Source organism: Chamaea fasciata, unplaced genomic scaffold, assembly GCF_029207755.1.
Source record: "Chamaea fasciata isolate MVZ Bird 193981 ecotype frontalis unplaced genomic scaffold, bChaFas1.0.hap1 SCAF_4, whole genome shotgun sequence".
In the NCBI taxonomy this organism is placed as follows: Eukaryota; Metazoa; Chordata; class Aves; order Passeriformes; family Sylviidae; genus Chamaea; species Chamaea fasciata.
This window is the reverse complement of record NW_027094089.1, coordinates 30,877,169-30,895,851: the sequence shown is the minus strand read 5'-3', so window position 1 is coordinate 30,895,851 and position 18,683 is coordinate 30,877,169. Positions and strand designations below refer to the sequence as shown.

At 36.8% G+C, this 18,683-nt stretch overlaps 1 protein-coding gene across 1 annotated transcript in view; it reads left to right on the top strand.

Moving 5' to 3' along the window:
* ADAMTS6 (ADAM metallopeptidase with thrombospondin type 1 motif 6) overlaps positions 1-18,683 on the top strand; it is a 137,686-nt gene that overhangs the window by 50,961 nt on the left and 68,042 nt on the right. Inside the window, exons 8-9 of the mRNA XM_066181204.1 lie at positions 2,913-2,956; positions 6,407-6,512. Coding sequence (XP_066037301.1) covers positions 2,913-2,956; positions 6,407-6,512 — 150 coding nt within the window. The remainder of the gene's footprint in view (positions 1-2,912; positions 2,957-6,406; positions 6,513-18,683) is intronic.

Sequence of the window (18,683 nt, the reverse complement as noted above, 5' to 3'; positions counted from 1 at the left end):
CTCTTACAGCATCTGTCAGTGAACTGAACCAGCGTTTTTGCAGTTGTCATGATTGTGACTGTTCTCATAATGTTTGATGGTTGGTTGAGATAATTGTTGGCTTGAGAATCTACCTTTTTGGTCTCTTTAGCTCCTGAAGTATTTACTAGGCTCTTGGTGATCAAACTGTACCTTTGTGCTGCTTTTTTCTTGTAGGCTTTTTGTTTTGTTTCTTTGTGGGTTGCCTTTTTTTTTTTTTTTTCTTCCCCATAGCAATTAGACCTGTCTAATTTTATGGGCAGTTGTGATGATTTGTATTTTCAGGGGTTTCTTGGGCTCTTGGCTTAAAATTACTATCTGTCAAGTACTGCATCTGTAGTCTTCTGCATTTGGAACCCAGCATCTGAGAACTAAATGGATTCCTTGAAGGTTCAAAATAAAGTTAGAGGAAGTGGTGTGAAAACAAACAAAAAGACAAGTTAGTCAGATTTTAAATCATATAGAGAAGCAAATTATGGAAGCAAGCAGTTTGGTTCATAAGAATGCTGGGAGCTCTCAGACAAATCACTAGCAGAAACCATTCATATGAAAGCAATAAGATGAAAAAATGGAGCTGGAAGATGATGTAGATAAACTAAGTCATTGGACACTGAAATTTTTTTCAAAAGTTAAAAAAGCTTTTTCCTGGTAAACTGGGGCCTAGGAGAGTGTATTAATATCCTTACAGGAGATTAATCATTGTCTATAAAATTTGAATATTTAGTCTTGGCATATTTAGAACATGTTACCAGCCAGGTATGTTCTTGCAAAAATAATTGGTGTATTGGAAAATAAAGTAATCTTTTCCTTAGTTTTATTACCTAATTTAAGTTTCATTATCATCCTATCTTCTTAAATATGCTATCTTATGCATAATGAAGAGCACTCACTTCCCAGCAGAAACTGAAGAATACCGTGGTCTTTGTTTTTCAAAATTATAACAGAAACAAGGAACTTAATTAATGTAATTCTCTCCTTAATTAATTTAATTCTCTCACAGTTATTTGTGAAACTGAACCTTAGGTGTGGAGGATCCTTCAGATCCATACCTGTAGGACAGTAAGTTGATTCAGGCCATCAGGCAAGTTTTCAGCTCTGCTGAACTCAGTGACAACATTTTACTTGAGCTGAGTGAAATTGGCTTTATTCTCAAACACCTTTTTTATCTAAGGATGTTTGTCTTTAATTGTTTTTCCGTATTGCCATTGGATAGTAAAAAGCAGAAGACCTGTGTATTTCAGAGACTTTTTCCATTCAGTTCTCAATTACATTCTAAAGAATTTAGTTAGGGTTTTCTCACTAAATAAGGCTGAGCCATCTGCTTTCTCTGAGGAACAAATTTTGCTTGAACTTCAATAGGCTTAGGTTCAGATACTGTCCTGAGCACAGGAATAAGAAGTTTGGTTCCTTAATTATGTAAAAGGCAGGAAATGTTCAGTAAAAATCCTTCTTTTGCTCTGAATCTGTGTTATCATGAAACTTAGGAAAATTTCATTTCAAGAGAAATAAGAATGCATTTTTATAGGAATGTTTTCTCTAAGAATGCTGATTAGGTTACCTTCCCCTCCTCCAGACAGCAGATGGGAAATCAGTGTACATTTGAACCACCTTGATGAAATAAGTGCACATGAACATTTAAGTTCAAAATTATAGCTTAATCCACAAACTGCTCCACACTCAGTACCCTTTAAAAATCAAAGGAATTCCATGTGGTCACAGCAGTCTGCATGCATAGAGAGTTTACTGGATTTGTTCCAAATTTTAAGCTTTGTTATTTTGTCCATGGATTTGGCTTGCAGACAGACCATAACTCTTTTAGCAGTGAAAGGTATATATCTTGTGATCAGACTTCTATGTGATAACAGTCCTTATGGCATTTTTAACAGAAAATGTCTGGTGGCCTGAAATTAGTGACTATTTGGGTTTAAAATTAAAGCATAAAGATAGTATCTTTCCCTATTTTTTTCTGACTTGCCTTTCTAAAGAGCAGAAATTATTCGTAAGCATTGTATGCTTCAGAAATCAAGGAAATCAGTATAAATCATTGAAAATAAATAGCATTGTGGGAGTGACCTTTCATCATTATCCATATTATAGGATTGCATAATCAAAATATGGAGGTGTAATTAATGAATTGATTGCTGCATGACAACTGCTATTTTTAAAGCTATGCCACAGAAAATGTTTTAATTTCATTGTTAGCTCCAGATATTTACATATTAACTACACAGAAACTCATTAGCTTCTGTATTTGAAAGATTCTATCTACAATGACAAAAAAAATTTCTTTAAATAAATTTTTAATAATTTTGCAGATTTTTTTTTCATTTTAGTTTGTTAGCACATATTCTTAAGATACACTATAATTATGGAAGGATAATGAGAAGGGCACTATGATGACAGTTCATAAGATTTTTTTTAAAATGGTATAATAATTAAGAGTTTGGTTTTTTAGTTAGAATCAAAGTCTTAAGTAGTACGACTTACACTTAATATTGTTTGATTTGTAAGTGTGAGGCCATAGGAGGCTTCCAATTATGCTGCATATGTAAAACGTAGGGTTTAAGAATCAGTAGCAGTCTATAGCCATGCTGCTGTAACTTCATAACAGAGTGGTGGACTGCTTTATGGAGCTGGTGATTACAAAGATCCACTTTAACCATTTTTTTCTTGCTGGCAGGTGTCCCACTGGCCTGAGGCCAGCGGCTGTGAGTGTACTGCAGCTTGTGGTTTACACCAGAGTGCAGAAAATGCCGACACCAGCTGGCTGCACATAATTAAACTGATTGCGGTCTGACAACTTGGACTATGATACAGATATGTGATAAATATACAAAGTATCTTACAAATGTGATTCACTGACATGCTTTATCTACTTTTTTTTTTCTTAACAGATATGATATCTGCACTTATAAAAACAAGCCTTGTGGAACACTGGGTAAGATTATATAGAGAAATTTCAGCTTATATTTGCTTTTTCCTGGTTTTATACTTAGCTATTGGTTTATTGACTGATTAGATCTTTTAAAGTTTGTACTTTCAAAATTTTCTAGTTTTATAAACATGTAAAACAGAAGATAATATAGGTGGATTTTTTTCTTTGATACATTGCTGGCAGTTTGAAGTATGTGAGCTGGTGCTGTGTATTTCATCTCTGACAGCTGTAGTTCTGATAAAACCTAGCAGATGACTCAATTTTACTTCTTACAGAAGAGAACTTGCTGTTTATTTCCATTTACCGGTGTCCATAATCTAGTTAACAAAACAGAAGTAAAAATCCTCAGGAAGGTTATAAAACTGCCCCCAAAAACCTTTCAAAAGAAATGGACTTTTGATGTTCACACTGTTGCTGTGTTGCACACAGGGAGTACAGCTTCTTTTTGTTTCCTTTCACAGACTTAGAAAAAAATAACACAGTGATAGAAAATATGATAACATTGAAACTACTTAAACAGTGCTTTGCAATGGAGAAATGCACATGGCAACCTTAGATTAAGGATGGAGAGCTATTGTTCTCTCCATACCTAAATATGTCACCAGAAGTTATTTACTACAATAAATAACTATATATGACCTATAACTATAGGTTGTTGCCTCCAATGGTGCTTTAACATATAAAGGAAACATTATTCAAAGACTAATATAACACTTGTTTAGATTTTTTTTTTCAGTTTGCACCCTTTTGTAAGCCGATTTTCTTGCAGGCGATTAAAGACAAAATTCTAACTCAGCTAGTTCATATTATTAATAATTTTCTCAGTCAGAGTTCAGTATTGTATTTGCTGTGTCTTTCTCTATATTAATGTATGCTTGATAGCCTTAACCTGTGTCAACTTGTGCTTCTGGCAGAGGGGTGTAGTTTACATGCCACCAGAAAGGTACCAGAATTTTGCCTGCTATAAATATGAACAAAACCCACAGCATGCTTTAGTAAAAGGCAAATCATGCTGTTGAATTTCTAAATGTAATTGATTTTATTTGACACTGGAGGTGATGAAACTGAAGAGATTATGTCCTAGAAGTGGCTGTGCAAGCGTTAAGAAAAGAAAGGTTGAACGGTAATACATTCATGCATGAACTGTTTAATATTTTTATGTGATACTTTTAACACAGATCATTAGTGTACTAGTTCTTAGTCCATCAGATTTTGGCATAAAGGCAAGTTCTGCTTCACTTGAATCCAGTGTAACAGAGGATAGATTTGGCAAATATTTTATTTTAAAAAAAAGTTCTATTAAAAAAAATTAAAAATAAGAGTCACCTGTTATAGGTGTCCTGGCAACAAAACCACAACAATTTTACTGCATTATAGGCACTGAATTGGAGAAGAGACAAGGCCCTGTAGTTCTCTTCTGCCAGGCATTTGATACGCTTGTCACACTGACATCCAGTAATTAAAGGTAATCAAATATATAAGGAGTCTGTGAAAAAAAGTCACAGGGAGGTCTCAGAAGGTCAAAAGAAATCTGAATAATTGGTATTCTAGGAGGAGACAGAAGTAAAAGATTTAATGTGGCACAAACATCTGTATCCTACTTCAGACACCTGAAGCAGGGAACCTTTCACAGAACCTCTTAGGAAAAATAGACACCTCAAAAATCTTTGCAGTGTGTCTGTAGCTCCAGTGAAGGACAAGTCCTTTTAAAGTCTGAGTCACTGACTGAGTTCTTAAATTGATCTCTCTCACTTTCTGCCAGTATTGTATGGAGTTATATTACTCTGGTCTTCTAAATTGCTGAAGCAAGTCCTCAGTTATAAGACCTGAAGATGGAGACTTTATCATTCAAATATGGTGGACTTTGCAGGGGAACATGATAGTTGTATATAGATGTATTGCCATGTTGTCTTCAGAATTTCTTCAGTTAGAACAAAATGGGTGAACTGTAATTGCTACATTTTTTGCAGGTTCCAAACTGCAAACTCTCCAGACACACATTTGCTTTTGCCCATGTCAATTTGCCTATCAGAGTAGTTTTGCTGTGTCCAAACTAGATTTGTTTGGGAGAAGACATGGAACACATATCCCTCCAATACTCTATATGTGCCTACAGGAGACCTGAGATCACCCATGGGGTGTGTTGTCCTTATACCCCTGCAATACTTTTCCCTCCAGGAAGTTGTGAATCACATGTGATGTTCAGCCTGCAGGATTCAACTAGTCCAGAACGGCCAAGCCAGCATGCCAAGAGACACCAGCGCTTCAGTGTGCTGATCCACTCCCATGGCTTCAAATTAATTACTCATGTGGACACAGCAGGAAGCACTTGTCATATTATGACTTCCTTACTGTTAGTCAAAATAGAATAGTTTGAAGAATTCAAATAGTTTATTACTCATTTAAATAGTTTGTGTTCTCTCTTCACTACTCCCTGTTCCATTCCCCTCATCTCTCAACCAATGTTAAGGTTTTTCAATTTTGGGGGTATTTTTTTGGTTTTTTGGTTTTTTGGGTTTGGTTTTTTTTGTTTGTTTGTTTGGGGTTTTTTGGGGTTTTTTTTGTTATTTTTGGGGTTGTTTTTATTTGGGTTTTTTTTTGCTTGTTTTTCTGGGTTTTTTTGTAATGTAGTTAACTGAGCAGGTAACTTCCTTAAAGAAAGGCTTGCTGCTTCTTTCAGATAAGAAGTTCTAGGGGAGAAATACATTAAATAAACCTGATGTTTAAAGCTTTCTCTAATGGCACTAAATTATGGCTGCAGTATGTTCTGTCATAATCTGTTGCTGAAAAATGTGTAAGATACAGAAAAGCCATAGTTGATAAATGCCAGTGGCGTCCTCTCTCTGAAGAAAGTTTTTAAAAGCCCTTGTAACACAATAAGGTTTTAATGCCAGAAGATGTTGGGTGATAAATGGAAAAGACTTCCATGGTTAAATGTGTGCTTGTTATTAACATGTCTCCTCTCTCTTCACTGATGCATTCAGTTTTGTTTTTTTAATTTTTTTAACATACCATGTGAGGTTTTTCATAGCTAAAAAAGTTGCTTGTATGCTTTTGTGAACCCACTAAACTTAAACAGATTTCTTTAGAAAAATAATGTGGATACATTTTGCTTTCTTCAGGCACAAGAATGTTAAAATAGAAATGCTTTCTTGAATTCCCTCTCCTGGCTCAAGTTACTAGGTGGTCCCAAGTTACCAGAAGTAAAATTTATAAATCTAACCCCTAGTCTAGACATTTTCCAGCACTGACTGCAGTTCAAAAAATATTAATGTCTAGCCGGCAAAGTGAAATTCCCCCCAGTGATTTTGCAAATGACTAGAAAGTTAACCTTTTGCCAACTGCTCCTTCTGTGCATAGAAGTTATTAAAAAGAATCCAGGCATTTATAACTAGGGCTTTTAAGACTGAAACACCTTGGCATGACCCTTTGTGTCTCCTTCTGTTTATTCAGGCTTGGCCTCTGTGGCTGGAATGTGTGAGCCTGAAAGGAGCTGCAGCATTAATGAAGACATTGGCCTAGGTTCAGCTTTTACCATTGCACATGAGATTGGTCACAAGTGAGTGAGTTTAAAATAAGAATACATTTTAATTTATCACCTTTTTAGTATTAGTTAATAATCAATGTAGTTTTTTTCTTGCATCATCTCTATTCTGATGTTCCGTGTTTCTATATATATATTCATGAGTGGCAATACATTTTATTTAGTATGTATTACCAGGGGCTTTAAATTTAGAACTGAAGACTCATTGTATACCCTTTGATTTCAGATTCCAGTTAAATCTGTCCTTCTGAGACTTGACTCACAACCTTCCTACTCTGTTTCATATTTTTAAATATTTGGCTTTGAAAATATTTTCTCCTCCATTACCTTTTTCTACCTTTCTTTATGAAAGAGAAGTGGTTAAAAGGTAAAATTTTTTTGCTCTTTTTTATTTTGTCTTTACTATAATCTACAATATTATCACTGAAACATTAATTCTGTTGTCAATATTCATATGCTTTAAGTCCTCTTTCACTCCAACATCTATATAAAACAGGCACACAGCAATCAGAATCACTTGTTACATTTAAAGTATCAGCATATAGTTTTAAAGAGTATATTGTTATGACACCGATAAAATCTGAGTAGTGTTGGGTCTGGAAATGTTTCAGGCCTTCCATCAAAAGACAGCACTTGAAGTACATTGTGATGACTCTAAAAAGACTCATTAGCTAATAAAACTGTTAAAAGTTCCAGTGTGGACTGAAATGAAAGCTAGCAATCTGCTGATAAAAAAAAAGGAGTTGGAAGTAAACAGTTACTTTTAGCCCACCTGTTACATTAGATAATCGCTGGGCAGCTATGCTCTCTTCTCTTTTTTTTATGAAAAAGCCCCTACACATCTAGTGTAGATGAATTTTAGAATTCAAAAGCAATTGTATAAGATCTGAACAATAATAATAATAATAATAATAATAATAATAATAATTATTATTATTATTATTATTATTATTATTATTATTATTATTATTATTATTATTATTATTATTATTATTATTTTAAAATACGTGTAATAACTTCCCTCTCTCCCTCCCTCCCTCCCTTGCCTTCTTGAAGGAGAGCTCCTCAAATAAATAAATATTAATAGTTCTCAAATTCCTGTAAATAACATTTTGTATTGTATAGGTGACCTTGCTGTGAATTTGTCACATATATTACAAAACCCCTAATCTCCCAATAGATATTTTTCATTCTAATTCCTGTTTCATACATCTACATTTTCATGGAATCACAGAATTACTAGGGTTGGAAGGGACCTCTGAATATCATCTCATTCAAACCCCTGCCAAGGCAGGGTCACCTGGGGCAGGTGACGCAGGAACTTGTCAGGCTGGGTTTTTAGTGTTTCAAAAGAGGGAGACTCCATGACCTCCCTGGGCAACCTGCTCCAATGCTCTACCACCTTCAATGCAAAGAAATTCTTCCTCATCTTGAGTGGAACTTGTGTTTTATGTTTTGGCTCTTGCTCCTTGTCTTGTTGCTGGATACTACTGGAAGGAGTCTGGTACCATCTGCTTGGTACCTGCATTTGAGATATTTGTATATGTTTTATACATGTTATTCTAGAGATACACTAAATTATTTAATATATACAGCAATTTTATCATGCAAACATGGAACGTGACCAGAATTTATTTGAAGAGCTTAGACTGGTTAGAATCTGAAAAAAACCCATATAGTGAGAGCATATATCCTGTGATCATAGGAATGTTTTTACCATAGGTGTTTTCTGTTTGGTATCTTTGGCTTCTTATACATGAGGTCTTTTAAAGTTCTGAAATCTCAGCTCTTTGAGGGTTTTAGCTTATTCTTCAGATGGCATAATATATCAAATGCCAATTTGGTAAGATGCAGAAATCATATTCCTTTAACTTTTATACAGGTCTTTTTTTAAAAACTGCACAGTTATTAAAGAAAGTTGCACTGCAAGTTTAGTTTTAAGAATTAACATGCCATGTGGACACCATCAGTAAAACCTGGGAAGAATATGTGGGCAAAAAATCTTCAAGGTTTATGTTTTGTGGTAGCCAGAACATCACCTGTCGTTCTACCCACGCAGTGACTGAATTCCTCTACAGCTATGTCAAAGTTCTTATTTCCTGTCAATCTCCTAGTTTCCAGTACCTACTAGACATTATTTGCATATGTGAATAAAATAATTGTTTCTGAGAGCCTTGTAAATACTTTTCTTTGGCTGTACCTCTTTTCAGACTTAGAAGTGAATTGTTAAGTGAAAAATAGAGGCATTTAAAGGACATGTCTACACTGAATATGTAACATACAACCAAAGAGTGCTCAATTACACAGAACCACAGAATGAGTCAGTTTGGAAGGGACCACAGTGGGTCATCTGGTCCAACCTCCCTGCTCCAGCTAGGTCATCCCAGAGCACACAGTACAGGTTGTATCTAGATTGTTCTTGAGTATCTCCTGTGAGGGAGACTTCACAGCCTCTCTGGCCAATCTGTTCCAGTCACCTGCACAGTAAAGAAGTTCTTCCTCATGTCCAGGTGGAACTTCTGTGCATCAGGTTCTGTCCTATTGCTCAGCATCTCTGAGAAGAGTCTGGCTTGGTACCTCCCCTTAATATCCTCTTGGTACCTCCCTTTCATATACTTAGAGGCACTGATGAGGTCCCCTCTTTGTCATCTCTTCCCTATTTATCTTCGCACCCCTCTTCTGGACCTGCTCTGACAGCTCCATTTCTCTTTTGTCCTGGCTAGTCCAGAACTGGACACAGCACTCCAGGTGGAGGCCTCACCAATGCTGAGTACAGGGGCAGGATCACCTTCCATGAGCTGCTGGGAATGCTCTTCCTAATGTCCCCAGGATCCCATTGGCCTTCTTGGCGTCCAGGACACGCTGCTGGCTCATGGACAGCTTGTTGTCCACCAGGACCCCCAGGTCCTTCTCCTCAGAGCTGCTCCCCAGCAGGTCAGCCCAAGGCTGTGCTGGTGCCTGGGGCTGTTCTTCCCCAGGAGCAGGACCCTGCATTTGCCTTTGCTGAATTTCAGATAGTTCTTTGTCCATCTCTCCAACCTGCTGAGGTCCTTCTGAAGGGCTGCACAGCACTCAGGGGTATCAACCACTCCTCACAGCTCTGTGTCCTCTGAATTGGCTGAGCAGGCACCTGCCCCTTCACCCGAGTGATTGATGAGTATACACATAAAAATGTATAAGTAGTGTGAAACAGAAGCAAAAAGAAATTACCCCCTGCCCCAATAAATACTTAACAGAAGGTATGACTGAACCACAATCAGTCTTTTAAGTTTTCAAGTAGAAATGTTTTTCTGGATAGTCTTCAAGATTAGAATGGGAGAATTGCACTTTGAAAGGTCATATTTTTATTAATTGTTAATTATTATTTCAGATCCTTCAATCTGAATTGCTGTATATCATAGTGTGTTAAATTTAACTCTTTTAACCTTGTATTGATCCAAATTATTTCCATTTGGTTGAAGAACACCAGAAAAGTACTTGAAACCTTAAAGGAACTGGTAGTCTGATTGTAACAGTCAGTCATACTTTCTGCTATGTAGTTACAGATTTTTTTAAAAAAAAATTTTAAAGGCTTCCATTCCTTACCACTGGTGGAGCTTCTATGTATATAACCCAGTTTTGGTATTGTTCAGCTGTGTGCAGTTCAGACTCATAGCCAGCTGTTTTTATTGAAGATGGTGGTACACAGTGATTGTTTTTTTCTTGAGGGCATAAGCAATGGAGAAACGAATATTTTATGATTGTTTCTTCCTAGCTATGATTCAGAGAACAGTCTTGTATTACTCTCAGTACTTCTGTGAATTAGCTAAATTTCGGAGTTGCCCTTTAGACTTCAGAATTTCTCTAGAAAACTGAATTATGATGTTTGACATACAGAATGTCTGCTTTACTACCATTATATATTTCACACCAAAGTTGCTCAAGATTCCTGGTAGGCAAAAATTACAGTGACTTGTACCAGGAGTGAGAACTGAGTGTGAATCCCCTAAATTGTCAAGCAAAGTTTGACTTTTCTTCTTGGTGAAGAGTGAAACTCTTTGCAGGCCTGATCATGCTTTCATCTCAGACAAGCTGAATGATGTAAAATCCAGTCCCATTTTCTATTCCCCAGCCAGCTGAGTTAGGCGGCTTTCTGCTCTATGCTTTTATATCTGGATATGTTCTAAAATGTCTATCTTGTCCCACACATGCTGTAAAGCATGCTTAGTTAAGCTGGTAAGGAATTTCGGATTCCACTGGAAGAGGTGTATCAGTAAAAGAAAGGTATTTTACCATTCATTGTTGCAATTTTGTGGAGGAGTTAGTTGAGATTTGGAAAGTGAAAAACAGAGTCAAAAAGAATAAATAGAAAAAAAATGGGTAAACAAAGGATATGTCAAAACATGAGGATGGTGGACTAGGCTTAGGATAAAAAGTTTCCCATATAACTTGGAGTAAGAAAAGAATTTACTAATGACAGACAGTCATGGAGGGGCTGTAGGAAAGGAGCTGGTGAATAAGATAGGTGGCAAAAATAGTTTCTGAGAAGTCAGAATTGTCTTGACTTATAGGTGACATAATGAATTTAAATTTGAAAGTTTTACAGTCATATTTTGATAAAGATGTGAGAAATATTAAGAATGTGTAGTCAAAGAGTAAATTGTCTTCAAGATGAAGAACAGCAATAGTTTCAAGTATGCTTTTAGTTCTAAATGGGTTTATACAGCTAAAGTGTGTCTGCAATTCTAGCACTTTTAAAAGTCTCTTTTCAGCCTGTATGCAAATTGAAAAATGTTATAAATACCCCTACTTCTGTATGAGAAGCATGGTCTTCAGTGCTGGAGTAAAATCTGGTAGTACTTGCAGAAGATGCTTGTCTTTACCTCATTCAATGACCAGTGAGCTTCATGTTTGAGCAGCACATTGGGTTTCCATGGCTAAGTTTTAGTAGCAGGCAGGCTTCAGGGGAGTCTCTCGTGGGAAGCTGCCAGAAGCTTCCTACATGTACCATATTGCCAATGCCAAGAGACTCTGGGATGGAGTGACATTGGTAGGCCCACGGTGGGCTCACCAGTGACACTAGCAGTAGGGTGGTGGGCCCATCAATGACCATGGCTTCTGGGATAACACGTTTTAGAAAGGGGGTAGAAAAATTGCTATACCACAACAGCCAGAAAAGATGAGTGAGAATACATGAGATAAACAACTCTGCACACACCAAGGTTGATGAGAAGGCACTGGAGCTGAGGTTCCCCTGCAGCCCGAGGTGCAGACCATGGTGTGGCAGCTGTGCCCCTGCAGCCCACGGAGGAGCACAGGGAAGCAGAGATCCACCTGCAGCCCATGGAGAACACCATGTTGGAGCAGCTGGATGCCTGAAGGAGGGCTCTGCCCCTGTGGGAGGCCTGTGCTGGAGCAGGGTCCTGGTAGGACCTGTGGCCCTGTGGAGAGAGGAGCCCACACTGAAGCAGGTTTGCTGGTAGGACCTGAGACCCCATGGTGGACCCACAGAGGAGCAGGCTGTGCCTGAAGGATGGGACCCATGCTGGAGCAGTTCATGATGGACTGCAGCCCATGGAAGGACTCATGTTGAAGAATTTAATGGAGAGCTGTCTGCTGTGGGTGGGTGGGTGGGACTGCATGCTGGAGAAGGGAACAGTGTGGGGTAAAAGAAGCAGCAGAGATGTTTAATGACTGTAACCCCCATTGTCCATACAGGAGTAAATTTGCACCTGGGAAGAAGGGGTGGATGGGGGCAAAGTTGTTTTTAAGATTCAGTTTTTATTTTTCATACTTCTACTCTGATTTGATTGGTAATAAAATTAAGCTGATTTCAGCAAGTTGAATCTACTTTGCCCGTGATGGTCATGGGGGAGTGGTCTCTTCCTGTCTCTATTTCAACCCACAAACCTTGCCTGATATTTTCTCTGTCCTGTCCAGCTGTCTCTATTTCAACCCACAAACCTTGCCTGATATTTTCTCTGTCCTGTCCAGCTGAGGGAGAGGGGCAGGCACCTGCATTGAGCCAGGGTCAACTCACCACAATCAGTCAAACTGCAGCTGCATTACAGTACCCGAGTTTTAATGAGAGGTTTTCTAGAAGAAGTGTGTGTCAAGGAATGTCTTTTGTACAACTAGAAAGAAAATACTCCAGTCTGAGGTAATAAAGACACATATACCAAACTTTACAATAGCTTTTTCAAACCTAATTGAAACACAGCTAGGAAGGATTGTACTAACATCTCCTCCTGTCAGCTCTCCATTTGATGCAGTCATAATTGTTTTGTCCCTGATGATGATGTCTTCCTTTAGCTGTGGCAGTCTCTCTCTAATCTTCAGTGTATGAACACCTCAACAGCAAACAGAACACGTTAAGCTTATTCCTGCTAGATGTCTAGGAGAGGTGGAGTTCAAATGGCTTGAATTTCTAGGGACTGTCTTTTTTAGTTTAAAAACCCCAAACCAAAACAAAACCCAACAAAATGAAATGAAACAGAATGAAACCGAACAAACCAAAGAAACAAAAACCCCAACAAAGCAAAACCAGCAAAAACCTTAACCAAAATATGTCCACAAGCCACATAAGGCCATACATAATTATTTCTAACTCTCTCACTCTCCACCCTCCATCCCCTGCCCTCGTCTTTTTTGCTAAAGGAACCCTGTTTAATGCCTGCTTTTATAATATTGCAGGTTTTAAAAAGTTTTCTTTGGGACTTCAGTTTTAGTGACATGCATATAAAAGAAAATGTCATAAATGAATATCAAAATCCTCCAAATTGTGTGACACGTTTATATTTAAAATATGGCAAAAGTCCATCTCTACCTATCTGAAATATTACTTGAAGTTCAGAATTTGCAATACTGAAATAATTTTTCTAATATTAAAGCCTTTTTATCAAGGAAACTGAACATAGTAACACTTCACAGGTCTTAACAAAAGTGCAAGAAGAAAAAATGGGGATGAAGTGGAAGGTTATAACCTTCAGGGCACCTTGACTTTCCAAAGGATATCTGAGCTCAGAAGTTTGCTTCCTGATTGGAGCCAATACTTTCCACTTTGACCTACAGTGTAAAGACCTGATGCATTTGCACTATTGGCTTTGTGTAGCACACAAGCTTTACTTGATCACTTGATGTTTCTGTCATGCCATGAAAGCTGGGTAACTATGACAGTGTAATCCAGAAGTCTGCTTTTTTGTAACAGTCCCTCAGAAATCTGTCGTTTCCCCATAAGAAAGTTCAGATTTCTGAAAAAACTGCATTGATTTTTAGTAATTTAGAAATTCCTATGCTTTTAAGAGCCTTATGTATTATTTAATACTAAATGATGCTCGTTTATAAAAATTGTTTTTGATGGGGTGTTTGGTCATCATCCATAACTGAGAGAAGAACAATATTTAGGAAGTAAAGAGGAAAAAGTTAGGATAGAAGTGTGCTAAAATTATGTTGAATTTCATGGCAGATATGCTTTTTTAAAAGTTCCTATTATTGAATTAATTTGTTTCCCTAGTTTTCAGGGAACTAATATGTTTCACCTAAGATGAAAATTCTGTATTATTTCAAAATAAAGCATTAGGGATACTCCAAACCACAGAATGATGTCCAAATGCAGGAAATCAGTAGTTAAGGTTAAAATCTATGTTAAGACATGGAAATAGAAAATGAAGTAACTAATTAACCTTGATTCCTCCCTTGAGGAATATGCAATGTTACTTACTTTCAATGCATGCTATCAATGTTTGGAATCCTAAATTAAAATAAATTGATTTTTCAAGACAATACTTTTTGATTATTTATCCCTTCATTTGTAATGTCATTTAATGGTAAGTTTTAATTTTCATGCAGTTATGTAGCTATGACCAATACTTTTGTATTCATATTTCATATTCATATATGAAATAGATTTAAATTACACTTTTTAAGCTATTATGAGAATAAGTACAATACACTGGCAAAATTACTTAAAATAAATTTTAGGAAATTTTTTGTATCAGTTTCTCCAAGTAAATTATGGTTCACTATTTAGGTCTTCTGTCAAATACAAGAATACTTGTTCAAGTATGCCTGCACTGTGACAGAGGTTTACTTTTAAAGACTTCTAAAGTATTCTTCACTGGTGCACTTTATGACCCTTCCCTATCCTTTTACTTCATTCTCCATAAATGTTAGGTCTGTGTGTCTAACAGGATGAGACCCTGGAAGAAATACTTGCAATGTACCTAGGGTCAAGATACTTACTTGAAAATAGCCCACTTCACTCTTAGCATGTGAGTTCATCTCCTAGAACAGATAATTACTATCATCAAACCTCTTGAGGTGTAAGTTGCATTTCTTTCTCTTAGAAAGATAGGGTGCCAATTCTTTATCCTGAGGATATGTAGTTTTTGGAGCTGTAAATCAGCTTCAGATAATGGACAAGAAGATTCAGTGCTTGGCTTGCCAGTATTTCTCCTGCTTGTGTTCGTGTAACTTTTTTTCTCACCTGACTCACAGTTCTGTCTCTGGCACACTTCTTCCTAATCTTGTTAAACAAGTGGCAGATCAACATGAAAGACACTGCTTTAAAAAAAATGGGTCAAATTCATATAACTCATGAGTCGGTAAGAAACAAAAAAACCTAACATTCTCTATTTTATTTAGAGAAATGAAACATTAGCAATCAGAAACATTAACAATCTGTGCTTTTCTGAATGCTCCAAACCCTAAGAAAGCTAGGAAATTGTTTGATATGCAGATAATTAGTACTTTAGCTGGATAGCAGAGATCATTGGTTGAGAAACAGCATTTCACCTGAGTACCAGTTTTAAGGTGACTTGGGGGCTAATAAGGTATACAAAATCAGTCCCAGGGAGGAGTACGGAGATGCATTCAGATTGGTGTGGATCCATCTTCTCTGAATCCAAAGTGTCTGGGTAGTAAATAAGAATGGAAGCGTTCTGGCTGTCTCACAAAAATGACTGCTGTAATTTCATATGTATGAGCAATAAGTGTTTTTTTGGCAGTCATAACCATCATTGTTTAGAACTACTAAACATATCAGTAACCAAATGAAACTGTAGGGACCTGCAGTGCTGTTTTTCTGCAAGTTAAAGGTAGGGTAGTCAAGAAGTTTATATTCACATCCTTTCCTCTGCTTATAGTCCAGGGTCTCTGCTTATCTATTGCCCTTTTATTTGATGCAGCTGACTCTAGTTATCTCCCCTGTGATTTCTGGGGTTGGATTTTAAGTTGGATGTGTATTACAAATAATTCCCTCAGATAATTTTTTCAGATATAAGGAAAAACAGATTGCCAAAGGAAAAAAAATCTGTTCAGTTACAGATGTTAGTAAGTGAAACAGGCAGGGAGCACTACTAGAATGTGCTGCCTTAGAATTTTTTAAGATGCACACAAACTAGAGATAATTTGCAGGAGAGTTTCAGTTATAATTTTGAAGTTCTTAAGTGTTTCTACTTTGCCCAATTCTTTAATGTAAGTGCTCTCTTGGGAAATGAGGAGTCATAATGCATGAAAATACAAGAGCTGCTGGTTTAAACATCCTTCCTTGAGATGGTAGGTGGAAAGATAACTTCATTGAATAACTTCTGTGTCAGCTGAAGAGATTTCAGTCTCTGCTCACTCATTTGGCTCTTCTTGTAAGGACAGAATTATACTGGCTGTTTTAGACAGGTTTTTAAGCCAATGAAAGGAATACAGTCTGTGTATGTTTAGTGAGTTTGAAAATGGTAGGCAAAGTATAACAGTGGCTCCACAAAGAATATTTTATGTTACTTACTTTCTTCCTTACCTTTCCATGCCAATCCAATTGCAAACATACTTCTGTAAAAACCTACTTTTAATGTAATGATGGCCAAATATGACCAGCATGTTCTGATGGAAATAAAACTGGTAATTTGTTCAGAAATGTGTTTCCATCTGCAATCCTGCCCACAGGAGGGCAAATTACTGGACTGTAATGGCATGCTGCCACTAACCATCTTTGGAAATGATGACAGTAGTTGTAAAACCCTTCTGCAAACATCAGAAAAGTTACCTGCACCTCATGATCACATTCCTCCTAAATTCAGAAGCAAGGACAAGTAGGAAAACCGTCTTGGAAAGGATTAGATGATTTAGGTGAATGAATATTTATAAAGTATACCATTGGCTCATGGAAAGGCATTGATGGAGTTCCCATGTGCATCAGAAATTATGGCTTCCATTTACAGATGTGCTTTTTATCAGGGGTATCACTGCCACTGTCACCAACATTATCTTTTTCACAAGGAGAGCAGGTAGGAGGAAGGTTATTAAACTATGTTTGTTCTTTAACTTATACGCCTGAAAGGTAAAAATTCAATTTCCCAGAAAACTGAAGTCTGTAAGTTTTTAAATAAATGGGATACAGTAACTAGAGGTAAGCTGGATGTAAGAATCATCCAAGTCGTTTCTATAAAGGAGTAATTTATGGAGATTATTAAAAAATAAGGTTTTCTGTTTTCTGAAATGGTACAGAGACATTTCAAAAAGGAATGTTTCTGTCTGAAGTAACCCAAATTCTAAGAAATAATTGCTGCTGAGAACAGGTAAATAATGCATATTTTTTGTTGTAAAATTCTGGTTCAGTTTACAAGTTCATGTCCAGTTGCACAGGACATCTAAGTTTTTTCCTCTCCTAATACAAATAGCTATTGATAAGATCCTCAGATTTAACACTGGTTTGAAAGTTTCATTGCATTACCTACATTACTCAGATGATTTGATTAAAGCCGTATTTTTTATAAGCAAGGGACATTCTTTATTTGATTATGTAAGTCTAAGGTGTCAATCAGACCTTTCCAGTGTCTAATGCAGTAAATGGCTTCTGCACTTGTGAGTTACCACAAACTGAGCCAGACACATGCAGGCATTGCTGCATAATATGTATTCCATAGGGACACATTCCATAAGCAAGGCAGCCTTGCTTTTTTCATGATGAAGTCCTTCCTGATCCTGTAGGAATCATCCTTCATTCACTGATGTTCTTTTTTCTTTAGAAGGAATGGTTGCCAGCACCTTCTTCATGTAGGTTGTTATGAACATCTGAAGAGGTGAAATAGTGTGTTGAAGTTCAACGTAACATTAAAGTCTTAGGGTTTTATACCACATTCTGGAGCAATATGTTCAGATTAATATAACACAACTGCCACTGCTTTCAGTGAAGAAACTGGCATGGGCTGGTATGAAGTGGTATTGTCAGCTGATAAAAGGTCAGTTTCTTATCTACCGCTTTTTGTATGTTCTTGCAGTCAGTCCCAAATGTTACAGAAAATCAAAACTGAGTGCCTCAACACATTTGTGTTCTTTGAGTAAGAAATCGGAGTCAGTCCTTTTAGCATACGGGAGGCTCCAAAGACAGACCTCTCTGTATGATTCTGGGAGTTCAGAATCTCAGTTTTGGCATTGTTTTAATTACTTCTCTGTCTCATTATCAGGGAAGTTGCTGTGTCTCTTACTATCTGCCCCTCTGCTTTCCTAAGCCTTCAAGGAGGAGGAAATTTGACCAAAGCTTAATATTAAAAAAGAAAAAAGAAATGAGGGAACTTTTCTCCCCAAGTGATTGTATGGAAACTAATCTAAGACTAAGAAAGTGGAGTTTTAGAAATGTGTATACTATTGAGAAATATTCTGTTCAGGTGACTCATTTATGTCACATCCATAATGTATACATTGTTGATTGTCCTAAACAAAGACAGTCTGCAGTGAAAGTCTGTTTAAATGGATTGTCTGTGAATTTACTTCTAGTTTTAATTTAATGGTTATGTTGATGATCTGTAGTTCAAAGGGTTTCTAAGACATAAGGATTCTTTAGGATTTTTTTTTTATTAGGGGCGTATCATCTTTCTTGAAAGTTAATTTCTTTCCTGAAAATATCTTTTGGCCAAGTTTCCCCCAGAAGTTCCACTTCTTATATTTTCTGCTGATTTTTAATTGTCTTCATTTTGACATTCTTTGACAAAGCAAAGCTCTAACAGAAGGGCACCAAGTTCTGTGAGTAGATACAGAGAGGGAGTGTGAGTACCATACCAAATAAAGGCTTGAGTGTTCTGTATTTGTCTTGCAAGAATACAGACATGTTTCCTTTAAGAGCTTTAAAAAACAAATAAAATGCTTCCAAAAAGCCATAGAAGGAAAGAAGGTTTTGTTATTGTGCTGTATTATGAGATCTGATAAAACTAAACAGGA